Below are 16,858 nucleotides of genomic sequence, written 5' to 3'. Positions count from 1 at the left end.
GTTAAATAAATTGTTGTGAAAAATACAGACCTTATTATAAGGCTTTATTCAACATAAAATCAATATCATTCTCTGAAAACAGAGAGAGAAATGGTATAGGAATATCAAACACAAAACATAAATATAAGCATACAAACCTGACATAATATAAACAAACACAACAGTATTCTATGGCATAGAATACTGTTGTGTTTGTTATATATGTATATGTGCATAGAATCTATGCACATATACATATATAACCCATATACATATAACTCATAACAATACAATACTGATGCTATAAACATACAGAATGTTGATACACACCTTTACGAGGAGAAAACTGGCTGAATACTGACAGCTGGAAAACAACATGGCTGCCATTTAAATGTTTCCCACACAGTGTTGCCAGATCAATGATTACAGTACATAGTGTTGCCAGATCAATGATCACAGTACACAGTGTTGCCAGATCAATGATTACAATGCAGTACTACCATAACAGAGGTGTTACCCGAGCCCTTTTCATGTCCTTTGGAATAAATCCTTAACTGATAGACAAATCTATTATGTGTGTTATTGGAGGAGTTATAATTGTGGGCCCATCCTTAACAAACCTCGCAGGAATATCGTCTAACCCTGTAGCCTTGTTGGCACTTATGTTAGCCAGTAATCTAAACACCTCTTCTTGGGTGGTCTGATGTAGTTGGAAACACTTTGTGGACTTATCTTTATAGTACTCCTGAACGTACCCCAGCCCAAACTTCCCAGAACCCGTTGGGAGGGATGTTACTAGTTTAGTGGCTATGGTTGTGAAAAAGGAGTTGAGGTGGTTAGCTATAGTGTTCTTGTCAGAGTTAAGTTCTCCGTTTATCATGAGTCCTATCCTGTCTGCTTTGTTACTAGGTGTAGTGTGAGCTTCTAGGTTCTTCAGAGTTTGCCAAAGCTTCTTTGGATCGTGTTTGTTCTGGTTTACCATGTTAGTACAATAATCAGCTTTGGCTTTTCCCTTCCAATATTTCACCTTATTCCTATAGTAAAGACATGATTTGAAACTGAACAGAGGTACTGTTAGTGATTCGTTATTGGGAAGTGATATGAAATTGGTCTCAATCATAGACCTTATACAAACTTTATCGTGTGAAATGCAAGTGCGACGAAGCGTGTGTTAAACGAGAGGGGACGCGCGTTCTATGAGAGAATTGGTCTCCCCTCAACACATACCCTCATCTTTTCTTTCCCATACCGATATACCATGACACGCCCGAAGTTGACGCACACATTTCCACCACCAGAATAAAGATGAAGAGAATCACCAAGTGGCCCCAAGGCCACGGCAAATTATAATACTATGTTTTATTCAAACATTCAAACAAATATTAGAAGTTAAATAAATCATTACACATTCACAAAGACACGTGGTGCTCTGTGATGCCATTGTACTTTTCAGGGTTCGATGAGTCCCTGCTTCCAATGTGAACGCTGTAATTCACAGGAGTATCCCAGAATTATCTCGGTGGGGCGGTCACCTAGATTAAACTTACACCGTCAGCATTACGTATTAAAAGGGATGGGAAATTTTGTCAGAAGTCATAATATTCTCCACACCTCTAACTCCCCTATCCCGACCTCTCCGGGCGCATATGAAGACATTGGAATCAAATTTAATTCGTGCTCAGATAATAGAAAAAACACTGCTGGTAACAACTTTGGGACATTAAGTGGGCAAGCCGGCCGGGTCAGAGAATAGAGTGGAGTGAAGTATACTAAAGAGGCGACAAAGGCATTAGGTAGCCAGAAAGGAGAATGACGAGTGGAACAATATTGTTACAGACTAAATGCCACGATAGAGCATGCATCAGGGAGGGATACGAGACAGAGAAGTTTGCAGAAGTGACATGGAGAAATTTGGCACAGTAGTGCAGCTCATGAAGGAGGTGGGAAGAGCCTTTGTTTAGCAACAGGCGTCCTTATAGTGGTCACAGTAATGTATATATATTCGAATTGTCATCAACAACGTTTGATATTTTCACGCATTTTGCCATTAATCAAAGACTATATAGGAAAGATGGGAAAGCTTCTATCTTTTACTAATAAGAAAACGTCATCCATCCAGCGTGAATGCGCGCCATCTATCGACAGAGCCGCAAACTATAAATCGGAAGTGGCGTAGCGCGGCTTTCAAATCATACTTAACTTGTATTATATATAGTGTTTATGGAAATTATAAAACTGATCCTTTCGCTAAAATAATCAACATCTCGAAAAAGTTTTACTTTCTCTTTATAAAATAATGAGTAGTAATTTTATGACTTTTGCATGCAAACAAGACTATTTAATATATGCTTTACACACATGATCACATTTATAAAATCAAAAGTTAGTAAAATACTTCTGCACAATGCATCATTCATTACTAAATATTTGAAATTGAGTAAACAGTTAAAATTTAAAAGGTTATTTTAGTTATATTTATCTTATTATTTCTGTAATATCATGTTTTTCTTGTTTGTGCTTGTGTTTATGTTTGAACTTTGTATACTTATTCAAGTATCTGTACACAAATTATACAAACAAGGATAGTAAAAGTTTGGTATACATGAGATTCTTTTATTTGCAACAAAGCAATACTGTCTTGTAAAGAACATATACCAAACAAACTAAAAGAAATAACATTATTCAACTTCAAAAATGAACCATACATCAGGCAACCAAAACATGCAATCAGATATTAAATACCAAACAAAACATTGGAAAATCAGTAATCAAAAACAATAATATGAAACAAAATTAAACAAAGAAGCAGACATAACATGCATATTAAGCAAAAATAAAGCAAAAATTTTTAACAGAACAAAGGAAAACCCCAAAAGCAAACAAACAAAAATATATACATATGTAGTAAGACAGGTACTTTACTTTCACTTTCGGTATACTTTCGGTAATTTTGTCTGTTAATGACACGGCTGAAGTCGGCTTCCGCACGTTCCAAGTTGTCCTTGGTTCTGTACTGCTTCTGGCAGGGTGTTGTGGTGGCTGTAGGGGTATCCTGGTATCGGTGGATGGTCTGGTAACCCATCCAGCCATTTGTCCAGCTTTCTCTTGAAACACTCCGGGCTAGTATCTTTCTGGTCCCGGAGATCTCTTGGGAGGCAGTTGAACAAACGAGGTCCATTGTGAGTGAAAGAGTTGTGTTTTATTGTCTTCACTCTTTGTATGGAGCCTACAGTACCCTTTATGTAGCATAGTCTTCCCTTTCTCGGATGGTAGTTTGCCACTATTCCCACATTAGGTACTCTGCCCTCCAGGATTTTCCACACATAGATGATTATATAGCGTTCCCTTCTCCTCTGCAGAGAGTACAGTTTTAACTGGCTCAGTCTATCCCAGTAGTTTAGGTGCTGTACTCCCTGAATTTTTACAGTGAAGGAACGCTGGATAGCCTCTAGGTTGGCTATTTCTTGTATTTTGTAAGGGGACCATAGCTGGCAGCAGTACTCGAGCCTTGGGACTACCAGACACTTCCATACTGTATTGTAAAAAACATAGACAAAAATAAAAGGATGAACATGCAAGAAATAAGTCACAAAATCAAACAAACAAGATTTGCAATCATACATAAAATAATTTTGTAGAGGATAAAAACATAACTTCTTTGATCAAATTACATGGAAATCACACATTTTAGAGAAAATAGGTAAAATAATGCAACCATATGCTATTTTTATTTTATGAAATTATGCATTTGAGCAAAAACTGTCCTTGTTTGAGATTTGGTCGCCTATGAGTGAGTCAGACGCACTGCGGCACTGATCTATATGGTCAGACGGCATTCGTAGCTGCGGTTGGTAATTTTGCAGAGGATAAAAACGTAATTTCTTGGATCAAATGACATGGAAATCACACATTTTAAAGAAAACAAGTCAAATAATGCAACCATATGCTAGTTTTTTATACAAAATCGTGCATTTGAGTATAAACCGTCCTTGTTCGGCGTTGGTCGGCTATTAGTGAGTCGGACGGCATTCGTAGCTGTGGTTGGTAATTTTGCAGAGGATAAATGCGTAAATTTTCTTTGATCAAATTGCATGAAAATCACACATTTTAAAGAAAATAGGTCAAATAATGTAACCATATGCTAATTTTTATATAAAATTATGCATTTGAGCAAAAGCCGTCATTGTTTGGGTTTGGTCGGCGTTGGTCGACTTAGGTAATTTTGCAGACGATAAAAGCGTAACTTCTCTTTGATCAAATTACATGATAATCACACATTTAAAAATAAAATTTGTCAAATAATGCAACCACATGCTAATTTCTATATAAAATTATGCATTTGAGCAAAAGCCGTCATTATTTGGGTTTGGTCGGCTTTGGTCGGTGTTGGTCGACGTTTATTGAGACCGTAAAAGAACAAGCATAACACAGAGAAATCATTCAACAAAAACCGTTAAATTTTAAAACTACCAAAGAACTTTAAGAAGCAGTCACAACCTACCAAAAAAAAAAGAAAAAAGAAGAAGAAACATACATGCGATTCAACTTTTTTTTTGCTGTGTATTTGGCCATTTATTCAAAATTAAGGTAAAAGCTAAGAACATGACACAACTATATCAAAGTTGCTGTGCCTGCCTGGGACTGCCATAAAGATATGGTATGAATTTGACATGATCAATTCATATTTCTAGATATTTGTAAGGTATTCATCTATAATTTTCATTTCCAAGCTAAGTGACACTGCACTGAGTCTGACATAAAGATAAAGAAGATTTTAACTATGTTCTATTTTATTCCTCCATTTTCTGTTAAAGTTTCCATGTATTGTGTATGTTGAATCTCTTACCTTTCTCTATCTTTAGGAAAAACTTGAAGTATTAGATGGGGAAAGGCATTTTTTTCTTTTTGCACACCACACATGGGTAATAGTTCCGCCCACACTCTATGATTGAATGTCCTGTCAGGTCTAGATTCCATACTCGCTAGTAGATGACGTCACGGGATCATATGCAAGGATGTATACGTCATCAGTTCCTGTGCAAGATGGCGGCGACCATGCAGGCATTGTATTACTCCAGGCAGCGCAAATATAAATAGTGTTTTTACCAGTAGAGATTTTCCACCTACATGTATAGGCCTACATGTATTTTAATTGTGCTGCTGTAAATAAGAATAAGTGATTTTCCACATACATGTATTTTAATATTGAGATTTTCCACATACATGTATTTTAATATTGAGATTTTCCACATACATGTATTTTAATATTGAGATTTTCCACATACATGTATTTTAATATTGTTCTGCTGTAAATAAAAATAAGACCATTTTTATATAAAAAATGTCACAATTTTTTAAATTGTGACACCCAGCTCGTTGTCTCCCTTCCCATTTTCTCGTCTGTTTTCTCTCCGTATCAGCCCTTCATTCCCCATAGTCGGGGGAATTTCCAGTCCTTAAGACTTCTAGTAGCTGCATCCTTTCTCCTCGTTATCCTCTTCATCTGTCATGTCATTTTTGACAACCAACTCAATGCCTTAACGAAGGGAGAGACTTCTAATATCTAGAAACACCCCCCCCCTTTTGATTTGTGTTCTCGGAGCCATGCTCAACGGTCCGCACTCACACAAAGCACTCAAACACACCCCCTCCCCGCCCCTGCGCGCTGCCACATATTTGATTAAGCTAGGCAATTAGAATTATTAGGACTGTGTTTAACCCGCTCGTGAACAGTGTCTACCTCAAAGAACACTTGGAACTGTGTCACCCTCCCGCATGAACATTATTCGTAGTACCCTTCGCAACTAGGGACGGAGACATAGTACTATTGGCAACGTCGGAAGCCGGCTAGCGGACATCGTGACCTGACCTGTCGCAGGACACGGGCAGTCTAAGCATCGAGTTCGAAAAAGGAGGTCAGACCGCTCGATCTCGGAATAGTAAGCGCGTCCTTTCCTCCCTCAAGTGACTGTTGGGGATTTATATCCTCTTGAATAAATCGAGTGACGATTATTTGGGTATAAACCCCTCAAGCAAAAACTGAGTGTAGTGCGATTGAACGGGAAAGGTACGCCGACGAAGTGACTTTCAACCCCCATCACAGCGCGCCCAGGCCGTCCACTCCCCGCCCCCACCAAACGAAGTGGCGCCGATCGAAGCTCAGCAGATCATGCTAATTGAAGACGTCTCCACAAGCAAGACAATTATAAGTACACATTAATTAACAATTTCTTAAGCTAGGAACGCGCGCAGGGAATAGATAGGATGTATGTATGTATGTGAACCCAACTGTTAAAACCCTTATTTAATGTCAAGTAGCTTAATTTTAGTGTTTAATTATCCAATTCATTAAAACTCACAATAGGAGTTCTGGGTTTCATTAGCCTAGGACGGTTCTCTTTATGAGTTGTCCCCACACCCCTCTTTGATTTACGTACATACACGCTTGCTGTGAGGAAGCAAGCGTGGTCCCGTGTGGTAAATGCGAATTTCCTGGCCTTCGGTTCCCCACTGAGATTATCATCCTCCTCCATTCTTCACTCCCTTGAGGTACGTATTTCCCCACGTTCCCTCAACCACCTCCTCCTCCTTCCACTGTCCAGGAAATTTGTAATACGACACGAATAGTGGTCCTTCGAACCGGATATTCATTCCATTACCTATGTACAGAACTCGTAAATTAATGCGACTTCACTAGTTCAATAATCAGTATGACAACTCATGAAGTAGATCACAACATGTTTCCCTGCGCATAGGTTAGCAACTCAATGCACTGTACAGGAGTCACTCCTGCTCGTTAAGGCACGCACTAGGTCAACCATGATATAGTAATTTTATGTCACATTAATTTACGCTTCCTACTTTTACCTTTCTCTTGTGCAACATTTCGCCCCCTAAGTAGAATTAGATTGTGCTGAAATTACACTGGTCCCTTTTTCACGGGTAATTCCGCCCGGCCTCTTCATTCAGCGGCATCCTCAGCCGCACATCGTAATTTTAAGTTCAGCCATTTTCGGCTTAATTTAGTTTCGGCTCGGCCCAGCCTTCCAAAGCGGCGCAAATACCCCCCCTTTTGGCGCCATCCGCCACCACGTCCTTGTGTTAAGCCTAGCCGTTACCGTTACGGATGACCTGACGCTAACGGCTCGCATCGGCCCGGATTCAAGCGGCCTTATTTTTAAACTTTCGCGGTTTCACGCGAGTATCCTCTCTCCCACCTCCTTTGTCAGACCAGCTCGTATGACAGCACAATCTTCTGTAGTCACCCCCTTCGATTCTCCATTTTCGTCGTGCGATTCTTTCGCTCGACTCTGCATCGTTCTTTAGAGGGAGAGCGGACACCCCCCCCTCTCGGCTTATGATTCAGTGACCGCAAGCATACTCAGACGGCGGCCACCATGTCTTATTACAGCCCTAACGAAGACGCAATTACGAACGCAACACTGACCGAGCTCATTGCCATCACGCAGAATTTCCTTGACGCTGTCACGGAATATTCTGAAACGTACGGGACTATCAACGTTGAGAGCCTGAGTCCCAGTGCGGCTACGGAAATTCTTCAAGAAGGTCAAGACCATCACCAAACATGGCGGTTATTGGAGCCCGCGTGGGCCCGTCATCCTCACGAGGATCAGCTCACAAAACTGAAACAGGAACTGAGACCCCTCAAGAAGGTACTATTAAACCTAAAAGTCCGAGCAGATGCGCGAGTGAACGGCGCAAATACCGCCGTTCAAGCGTCAAACAGCCAGCTTAATCAAAGCCCACTGGTCACATACATAAGGGAAGAAAATCATACCCCCTCTTTCGATGGGGATCTGGAAATGTTCTCCAGCTGGTGGAGCATTTTCAAGACAATTGTTCACGAAAGCAATAGGTACACAGAGGGAGAAAAGTTCAGCGCTCTCATGCGCTCTCTAACGGGGCGTGCCAAGCGTCTTGTTGGATACCCCGTGTTCAACAACACCGCGTATGAACACACCATCCGACGGCTGCATGATGCCTATGACAAGCCCTTGGCAGTACGAAGAAGTCTGAAGGAACGCCTCGTCGCCATTCCCGCACCTACGGACGAATGTGAGGACTTGTCGAGGTTCCTCGCCGATTGGGATGAGTTGGGCGAAAGGTACAGGAACGCAGTAGGACAAGCCCTCTCCGATGAATTTGTAGAGGATGTCCTAGTGCCGAAACTACCCCGACAGGTTCTTTCATCAATATACCTGTTCAAAGGCACTTCTGAACTAAGTGCACCAGAACTTCAATCAGCACTCAAAGTTTACTCGGGTGCCATCACGGGCAGTCGGCTCCATACCCCGGTGTTGGTACGCCCAGTTGCCGCAGCTACCCCCACACCCGTTCCTACTCAATCCTCAACACGCCAGCCTCGACAGACATTGACGTGGGCTCCGACGCCACCGAGGAGTCAAGGTCATACGTCAAGGCACAGCACTGGACGGCCTGTACCCACGCCCCCACAACCGGCATCTGCGGTCCCCGACGAAGCACAGCACCGCGCCAACTGTTTGTTTTGCGGCGGCCCACATAGGCCGTCACACTGTACCACGTACCCGGACATCTCCACCCGCACCGACAGACTTTTAGCACTAAACAAGTGTACCATCTGCTACTCGAACAGGCATCTGAAGAACCGCTGCGACTTCCAGGCAGGCTGTATGAAATGTGGCCAGCGCCACAAGGCCCCCCTATGCCCTCAAGCCATCAGCATAACAAGCAACGGCATCATCGTCTCCCCTACACAGAATGCAGTTCCTCCTCACCTCTGGAACCAGGCTCCATTAAGCCACGCCCACACTCCCCCCTACAGCGCGGCTTCGTCTCAGCCTCCTGCTGGTTACCCACAAGCTCCAGGATACCATCCGTATTACCCCCCCTTCTATCAGTATCCGGGAGCCTACCCCCCTCATCACCAGTCCCCCTACCATCCTCCGTTGCAACCAGCGCCACTTGGCACGAGAGCAATCCAAGATGGCACCACAACCCCCACACCATCAACCTCTACCAGCTCCCACGACGCCCTCAGAACACCGCCAGATGTAACCCACACCCCTGCTTCCACCAGTGCTCCCTCTTCAATCTACATGGCTCCCATCCTTGTCACTCCAACCGTCTTGGAACCCTCTTCAGCACCCACTGAAGCAGTGCTTGAGCACCCTCTGACGACCATAGTCCCCATCACGACGTCGGTTCAAACTTCCGCTGTACCTGATATCCACTTGCATCAGGACCCGGAACCAGCACCAGTCCTCGTCATTGAGAATGCACAAGTTGCCACTGACACTCCAAGCTCTCAGAGCACCTCTGCTCCCACCACATCAACGTCTGTCAGCTCTCACCACAACAGCTCCTGTGCCACGCCCCCAGTAGGTCACACCCCGGAAGCCACCTGCACCCCCTCTTCATCGCACTCGGCTCCCATCTTACGAACTTCAGTCAGCACTTCCACGGCACCAGATGCCACTTTATCTCAGGACCCGGAACCAGTACCAGTCCTCATTGATAATATACAAGTTGCCACTGACGCCCCAAGCTCTCAGAGCACCTCTACTACTTCAACAACGTCTACTAGCGCTCGCCTCGACAGCTCCTGTGCCACGCCCCCAAAAGGCCACGCCCCGGAAGTCGCCTGCACCCCCTCTTCAATGCACGCGGCTCCCGTCCCGCAAGCTGCAATCCACACTTACACGGCACCAGATGCCACCTTATATCAGGACCCGGAACCAGTACCAGTCCTCATAGAAATTACTCAAGATGCCACCTATGCTTCTACTTCATCCACGGCTGTCAGCTCTCAACATGACGGCTCCTGTGCCACGCCCCCAGTAGGCCACGCTCCGGAAACCACCTCCACCCCCTCTTCATTACACTCGGCTCCCATGTTACGAACTTCGGTCCGCACTTCCACGGCACCAGATGACACTTCGCCTCCAGAACCGGAAGCAGTCCCGATCATCGTTGGGACTACACAAATTGATAATGACGCTCGAGGTCCTCACATAACACCATTTGATCCTGGAACCACTGTTTCGGTCCCCTCAGAAGACGAGTCACAACCTACGACAACTCCTGACAACGCAACTGAGAACGCCGACCCAGCCCTCATCCCACGAGCAGTACCGAGCACTGTCGCTCTGCCTATTTTCACCGGACACCTCACTAAAGATCGCAAGAAATGTATCTCACAAGTACTCGCTGACAGCGGAGCTCAACGGACGTTTGTTCACCCTTCCGTCGTGGACCAACTTGACCTCAAACCAAAGGGAACCGTGCTTTGCCGCCTTGATTCCTTCAACAAGACTGAACTACCTCAGAGATTCGACATCGTTGAATTCAACCTGCACTTGGGCACTGAGAAACATCTCATCGAGGCGGTCGTGCACCCTTCAGTGAGTAAAGACGTCTCTATGCCCGGTTACCAACGTACAGTGCAGGTTCTCAAGTCGCAAGGCATCCCTATCGCAAATGAAGCTCCATCGGACCAAGCTGCCAATGTCACCATTATATTAGGCAGTGACCACATGTCTTTAAACGCGCCACGCGTTTCATGGATGTCGAACTTTTCGTCACCCCTGCAGGTTCTGTAGTATGGGGCAAACTGCCCCCCTGGAGTCAGGATCACACCCTCCACCCCCCTATTGAAACCCTTGCAATCAACAGCATCCATGTTGAAGAAACTGTCACCACTGAGACTCCGGCACTCGAAGCCCTCAACCGAAACGAAGAGGTCAAAAGCAAGCCAGAATCTGGTTCTTTACTCATGATGAATGACAAGCCTTCATCTCCCAGCTTCAAGCCATAGGGGAGACCGCCCCCGCCCCTCCTCTTTTTGGTTCATAACCTGTGTCACAATTTTTTAAATTGTGACACCCAGCTCGTTGTCTCCCTTCCCATTTTCTCGTCTGTTTTCTCTCCGTATCAGCCCTTCATTCCCCATAGTCGGGGGAATTTCCAGTCCTTAAGACTTCTAGTAGCTGCATCCTTTCTCCTCGTTATCCTCTTCATCTGTCATGTCATGTGATAACAACACAAAAACGTGACGTCATCTACTAGCGGGTATGGAATCTAGACCTGACCCAGTTAAAACTGGTGATTGGCGTACACGCCATCTATTGAGAGAGCCGCATAGTAAAATGTATGTGGACATGCGGCTCTCCGTGAGTTTTCCCGTCTTTCCTATATAGTCTTTGGCCATAATAGATGAATTAATAATAATTAATGTATAATATTGTAGGATTGTTTATTGTACGTGAAAAAGTGCATAAATGTAGCTCATGTTATTAGCAAAAACTTATAAATGTTTACAGTTTTGTGGCTGTCATAAAAACGTTTTCCGAACAAACATTTAGGGTGATATGCGACAGTTTTACCAACTCGGCACAATGTTGACGTTTCGAAATTCTGTTGGCGCATCAACATTGTAGTCGGAAGGTCGTAAAAATAAACAAACGTGGTGAGGAAAGCCCGGTCCAATTGAATGATATATACTAATATCGACAGGTTGTACGTTCATCTGTGCTCTATGATGAAGTAGGGAAAATTGGAAAGGAATGATAGAAAATTAAGCCAAGAGAAGTGAATTTCGTACATAAATTAATACTTTATATTCTTATTGCGTTTGTGGAAGTGAAGTCTACCAGGTAGAGGCACAGACTAACCTCTTACCGGGTTCTCTTACCTGGTGGGCTTCTCATCCACATCCAGCTTATGATGTAGGCGAGGAAGCCGCACTCTGCTGATACGCCAGCCCATAATTCTACACATGACCTTTATATATTAATTGCAACTGGCTGGATAGTGTATCATAAGCAGCAACATTGCATGGAGCTGTGTCAAGGTGTCGATTGGTACTGCCTTATGCAATATAATCAAATAATATATCACCGAGATAAGCTGCAAGACCTCGTTTAAACACATCAATATCACTGCAGTTAACAAGTTCTGCTGGCAATTCATTCCACAGATTCACACATCTAATACTAAAATACCTTCTCCGTACTTCTACTTGTGTTCTGGTGTGACCAATTTTGAAGTTATGGCCCCTTGTGCTACTCAACAAGGGTCGAGGGAACAAGTCATCACGAGAAATCGCTAGTTTCCCATGGAAAATATGCCAACATTTAATTATATCATGCCTAAGTAATCTCCCTTTAATTGAATATAAGTTAAGAGTCCTAAGTCGCTGCGAGTAATCCAAATCCTCCAATCCATGTATCTTCCTTGTCCATCTCCTTTGACTTTGTACAGACTCCAACTGTCTAACATCTCCTACATAACCCAAGTTCCAAACTGAGGATGCATATTCAAGCAAAGGACGCACATTTGTGGTGAAAAGGGGAAGCATAAAAGAGTCTTGCCGATTAACTGTTGATCGGAGAATACTGGTTGATACTCCACTTGCTTTATGTACAATATTAGAAATATGTTGGTGAAATTTAAGTTTGTTATCAATACACACACCCAAGTCTGTAACTGATTCCTGAGTAAGGATAATGAATTTGGAAATATTTATTAGAGAAGGAAAATAAACAATGCCTTAGTATATATGAAAGTTCTCAACACCATAACATGGGGTCTGGTGTGATTGAATTTTCGTCTCGCCCACTAGTGTTAGATTAGCATCATTTGCAATTGATTCATTAGGTTAGGAAGTCATTACTTAACTTAACCTAACAATAGTGGATGAGGTGAAATTTTACATATTCAGGGTTTAGTGTTAAATTATATAAGCAATTTCTATTAACTGTGCAGTGTGGTGCAACTTAACTTAGAAGTGTGAGGCTCTTCTGAGTTGTAATGGACCTGACCAAAAACATAATTTTTTCCCCGATACTTGACATGTTAAACATTGTAAAATGAAAGAATAATGATAATTGTCTTGAATTTCACAAAGTAGAAACACTGGCATTCCCACAGCTGCTGGGAATGGTCTTTGGTTGGGTCCTCCTATACCCATAATACCGTAGATCTCTTTGTGCAGGGTCAACTCAGCCCAGTGCCAACTTGGCCCATCTACTTAATCAAGTCAGCCCACCACGGTTTCGTAGGTTAGAGTAAATGAATTTATCATACTTTAATTTCTTTGACCACATCTATCACAACAAAGATGGCATGTTAAGCAGCTGATAGGTCGAGTTGGCAATGGACTAAACTGCCCAGCAAGGAACCTCTCTAAGAAGAAACTGTATTAGGTAAATCTTTAGTTTCGACCATGGGAGGAATATAGCAATAGAAAATTGAATATTAATTTTGTAAATTAAAATGTATCAACGTAATATGCAATTTTGTATGCGGAAATGAAAAACAAAAAAGGTGTTAAAACAGATTTCTTAAGTAACGAAGTCGTGTACGACGAATAGTACACCATATTTGTTATGGTAGATGCCGACGTCGAAGAAATGAAAGGATGATAAATTTGTTTACGGTAAACTAAGCTAACCTAACCTGTGTTTAATAAATCATTACCTGCAAATTAGATGTCATCCAACTCGACCTCGTTGTCATCGTCGTGAGAGACGTTGGTGGGATTTACAACCATTCTCTCAGCTTGCGGAGTATACAAATTAATATTTATTTTTCTATTGTTATATTCCTCCCATGGTCGAAACTAAAGATTTACCGGTTAGGTTAGTTTACCTTAGACAAATTTATCATCCTTTCATTTCTTCGACATCGGCATCTACCATAACAAACATGGCGTCCCAATCCTATGCCACTGACTTCGTTCATTAGCATATTTAGCTTGTAGCAAGGTATTTTTATTTTCATTTCCGCACAAAAAATTGCATATTACGTTGATACATTTTAATTTACAAAATTAATATTTAATTTTCTATTGCTATATTCCTCCCATGGTCAAAACTAAAGATTTACCCTGTATTATTTTAGTTGCACACACGTACACAATATAGTATTAGAAAATTAAATATTAATTTTGTTAATTAAGATACATGAGCATAGTATGCAATTTTCTTGATGGAAAAAAAAAAAAAAAACTTGCTACAACCATATCTACTAACAAACAAAGCTGCTAGGATACAGTACAGATACCATGCTGTCGTCTGTCCAGTCCAGTCACTGTCAGTTAGATAATGGCTTTCACATTGTGGACCAGGTATTCTCCAACTACAGGTGACATTAATAAGCGCTGTTTCAAAGACAATAGGGAGAGAACACAGGGTTCTGCCGTCATCTGTTAAATGCCCGAGGTATAGTAATAATCATGCTGTCAGCATCCATGATGACGACAATGACGTGGATGATCTTTAGAATTTAAGGTACTGAATTACTAAATATAGGTTAGGCTATGTAGGTTAGGTTAGAATAGATGAATTTATCATCCTTTCATTTCTTCGACCTTGGCATCTATCAAAACAAGGGGTATCATTCAACCACCGCAACTTCGTTAGTAAATTGGTTTTAGCAAGTTTTTTTGTTATTGATTTCCACCAAGAAAATTGCGTATTACATTGATGTATTATAATCTACAAAATTAATAATTAATTTTCTATTGCTATATCAAGTAGGTGTGTATAACTAAAATTAGAAACTCTGGACCATTGCCTTCATGGTATTGGTATGGGACTTTCAGTGTTATAATCTGAAAGTGGTAGGAGGTGAGTAGTCACAGGTTGTCAGCTCTATGTATGAAAAGGTGTTATTTCTACGAAGGTCCAGCTTATGCCTCATCATTTCTCCCAGAAATGTATGACTTTTGTTATACAAGTGTATGCAATGTACATTTGGCCATGTCTAGCCAGCACCAAGCAATGGTTTTGGTTGGAAAAAAGACCCAGTATCATCATTTTATTTAATTTAATTGATAACTAAACTAAGCCTTAGTTGTGTTACAGCAATGCAATTTGCTCCCCCCAGAGCCCTCCAGTGCTAAACATGGCAAAATTGCAAGGGAGAAAGACTTTGGTGTATGTATGTATGTACAGTGAGACCTCTCATTAACAGACGTTAATTAGCTGTGTTTGCGCTGTTTTCGCTGTGTTTTTGGTGCTGTTGTTTAGTGCGTGAAATCACTATGCCACCCAAAAACTACTACAAAACACTGAAAACACAGCGAAAACATCGCAAACACAGCTAATTAACGTCTGTTAATGAGAGGTAGTACTGTATTATTATTTATTTTCCCCAATAGGTTGATATTGGTGTTTCTGCTCTTCTAGGTTATCCCCACCAACAATGAGTGGAAATGATCCAAGAAGGTTACGTGGTCCAAAGAAATCATTTCCATACACAGTATTTCAAAAATTTGAAAAGAAATCATTTCTTGATGAGGGTACTGCATCCAGACGAGATGGCAGGGCTGCAGTAGATGCAAGGAAAATTTGTAAGTACTTTATTTTAACATTAGTGCTATTTAGCTACCTTTTTGGTTACCTTATCCTTTGCTCCTTAGGCCCAGGTTTGAATGCCTCCCCCCCCCCCACATTGCTTTGAATGACTGACACTTTCCATGTCATAAGACAAAGATAATAGCTATGGCTAGAGCTGTGTACCATCTGGCATATACACATCCTCACCTTTTGTTGGCTAATAATGATGTTCAAAATTAATAGTCTTTGAAGTAAAATTAGACCCCAATATCTATGTGGATACCAATGCATGCATACACACACACACGTCAGGTTGACGGCAAAGATTGGAAATCCTAAAAAAAAAAAAAAAAAGTTTTTGTGGATTTCAGCGACGAAGGAGTACCTGTGTTGTGTTGTATTAGTAGGGAAGGGGGAAGCTCATGGTGTAGTGGGCAGGTGAAGAAAAAGGAGAAGGGGGAGGCATTATTGAGGAAGATGGAAAAAAAATGAGGAGAGTGAGGAATGGGCCTTGGAAGTCAGAAGGGGTGTAAACAAAAGGTGTGCAGACGACACAGCCGAGGTCGAACAGGTGAGCAAAAGTATTAAGAGTAGGAATATAGATAAGAGCAGCTCAATGGAAAGAGGAAATAATTACTTCTATGGATTCAATGAGGGAGGAGATGACCTCCCCCGACTAGTAAGTCTAGAGGAGAAACTAACAAAAATGAACGAAGCATGGGAGGTTAGGTTTAGCCAACTAGCACCAGTCACACAAAGAGTTGATAAATTGGAAGAACTAAAGAAGGAAAATCAAAATTTACTAAAGAAATAGAAGAATTAAAAAGACAGTTAATAGAAGTAAAGGATGAGAATGAGGAATTAAAGAATAATAATAAAGAGAATAAAGAGTCCATAGCAAAAGAGGTAAGTGGTTGGAAAAAAAGTCCAAGAGAATAACAAAATTTAATTTATAGATATAGTGAAACAATGGATGAAAGAACAAACTAAAGACACAATTATTAAAGTGATGAGAGAGAAGGAGAATATAGTAAGAGACTTAGCAGATAAGAAGAAATGTATAATTATATTAGGAATGGAAGAGAAGCATAATCCAAGTAGGACTACAAGAGTAAAGGAGAAGGAAAAAGTAAACAAGGTATTAAAAATAGTTCAAGAAGATAAGACATAGAGAAAGAAATTGAAGAAATATATAGACTGGGAAAATACAAGATAGACAAGACCAGACCAATTAAGGTTAAATTCAGGTCACAAACGACAGAGAATGTCTTATCAAAAACAGGAAAACTAGCAAAAAGTTATCAGAATAAACAGGTATGGATAAAAAGAGAGATGAATAAAGAGGAAAGAGAGGAAGAGAACAAAAAGAATCAAAGACATAGAAACCACTCTTACCTATTCCATCCCCTACATATTCCACTCCCCTCCACCTTCCTCCCTCCCTCTCATCTTGGCACCTCCTGGATGACGGGTCATCCCTGCATCCTGTCCACTGCCCTGGGTCAGAAGCAGTGTCACAAGACACAACACATCCACAA

At 41.7% G+C, this 16,858-nt stretch overlaps 1 protein-coding gene across 4 annotated transcripts in view; it reads left to right on the top strand.

Moving 5' to 3' along the window:
• The first annotated feature begins 11,314 nt into the window (after window positions 1-11,314).
• LOC143032413 (exosome complex component MTR3-like) overlaps window positions 11,315-16,858 on the top strand; it is a 28,648-nt gene continuing 23,104 nt past the window's right edge. The window contains exons 1-3 of one of the 4 annotated variants that reach the window (XM_076197154.1): window positions 11,423-11,446; window positions 12,974-13,040; window positions 15,171-15,334. In XM_076197154.1, coding sequence (XP_076053269.1) covers window positions 15,187-15,334 — 148 coding nt within the window. In that variant the 5' untranslated portion in view covers window positions 11,423-11,446; window positions 12,974-13,040; window positions 15,171-15,186. Of the gene's footprint in view, window positions 11,447-11,799; window positions 11,831-12,973; window positions 13,041-15,170; window positions 15,335-16,858 lie in introns of those variants that run through there. The other 3 variants (XM_076197151.1, XM_076197153.1, XM_076197155.1) reach the window with 3 other exon arrangements.

The sequence above is a fragment of the Oratosquilla oratoria genome, chromosome 13 (assembly GCF_046742065.1).
Source record: "Oratosquilla oratoria isolate Oo_2021 chromosome 13, ASM4674206v1, whole genome shotgun sequence".
Classification (NCBI taxonomy): Eukaryota; Metazoa; Arthropoda; class Malacostraca; order Stomatopoda; family Squillidae; genus Oratosquilla; species Oratosquilla oratoria.
Note: the sequence above shows the minus strand (reverse complement) of the source record. Positions and strands in the feature narration are given on the sequence as shown.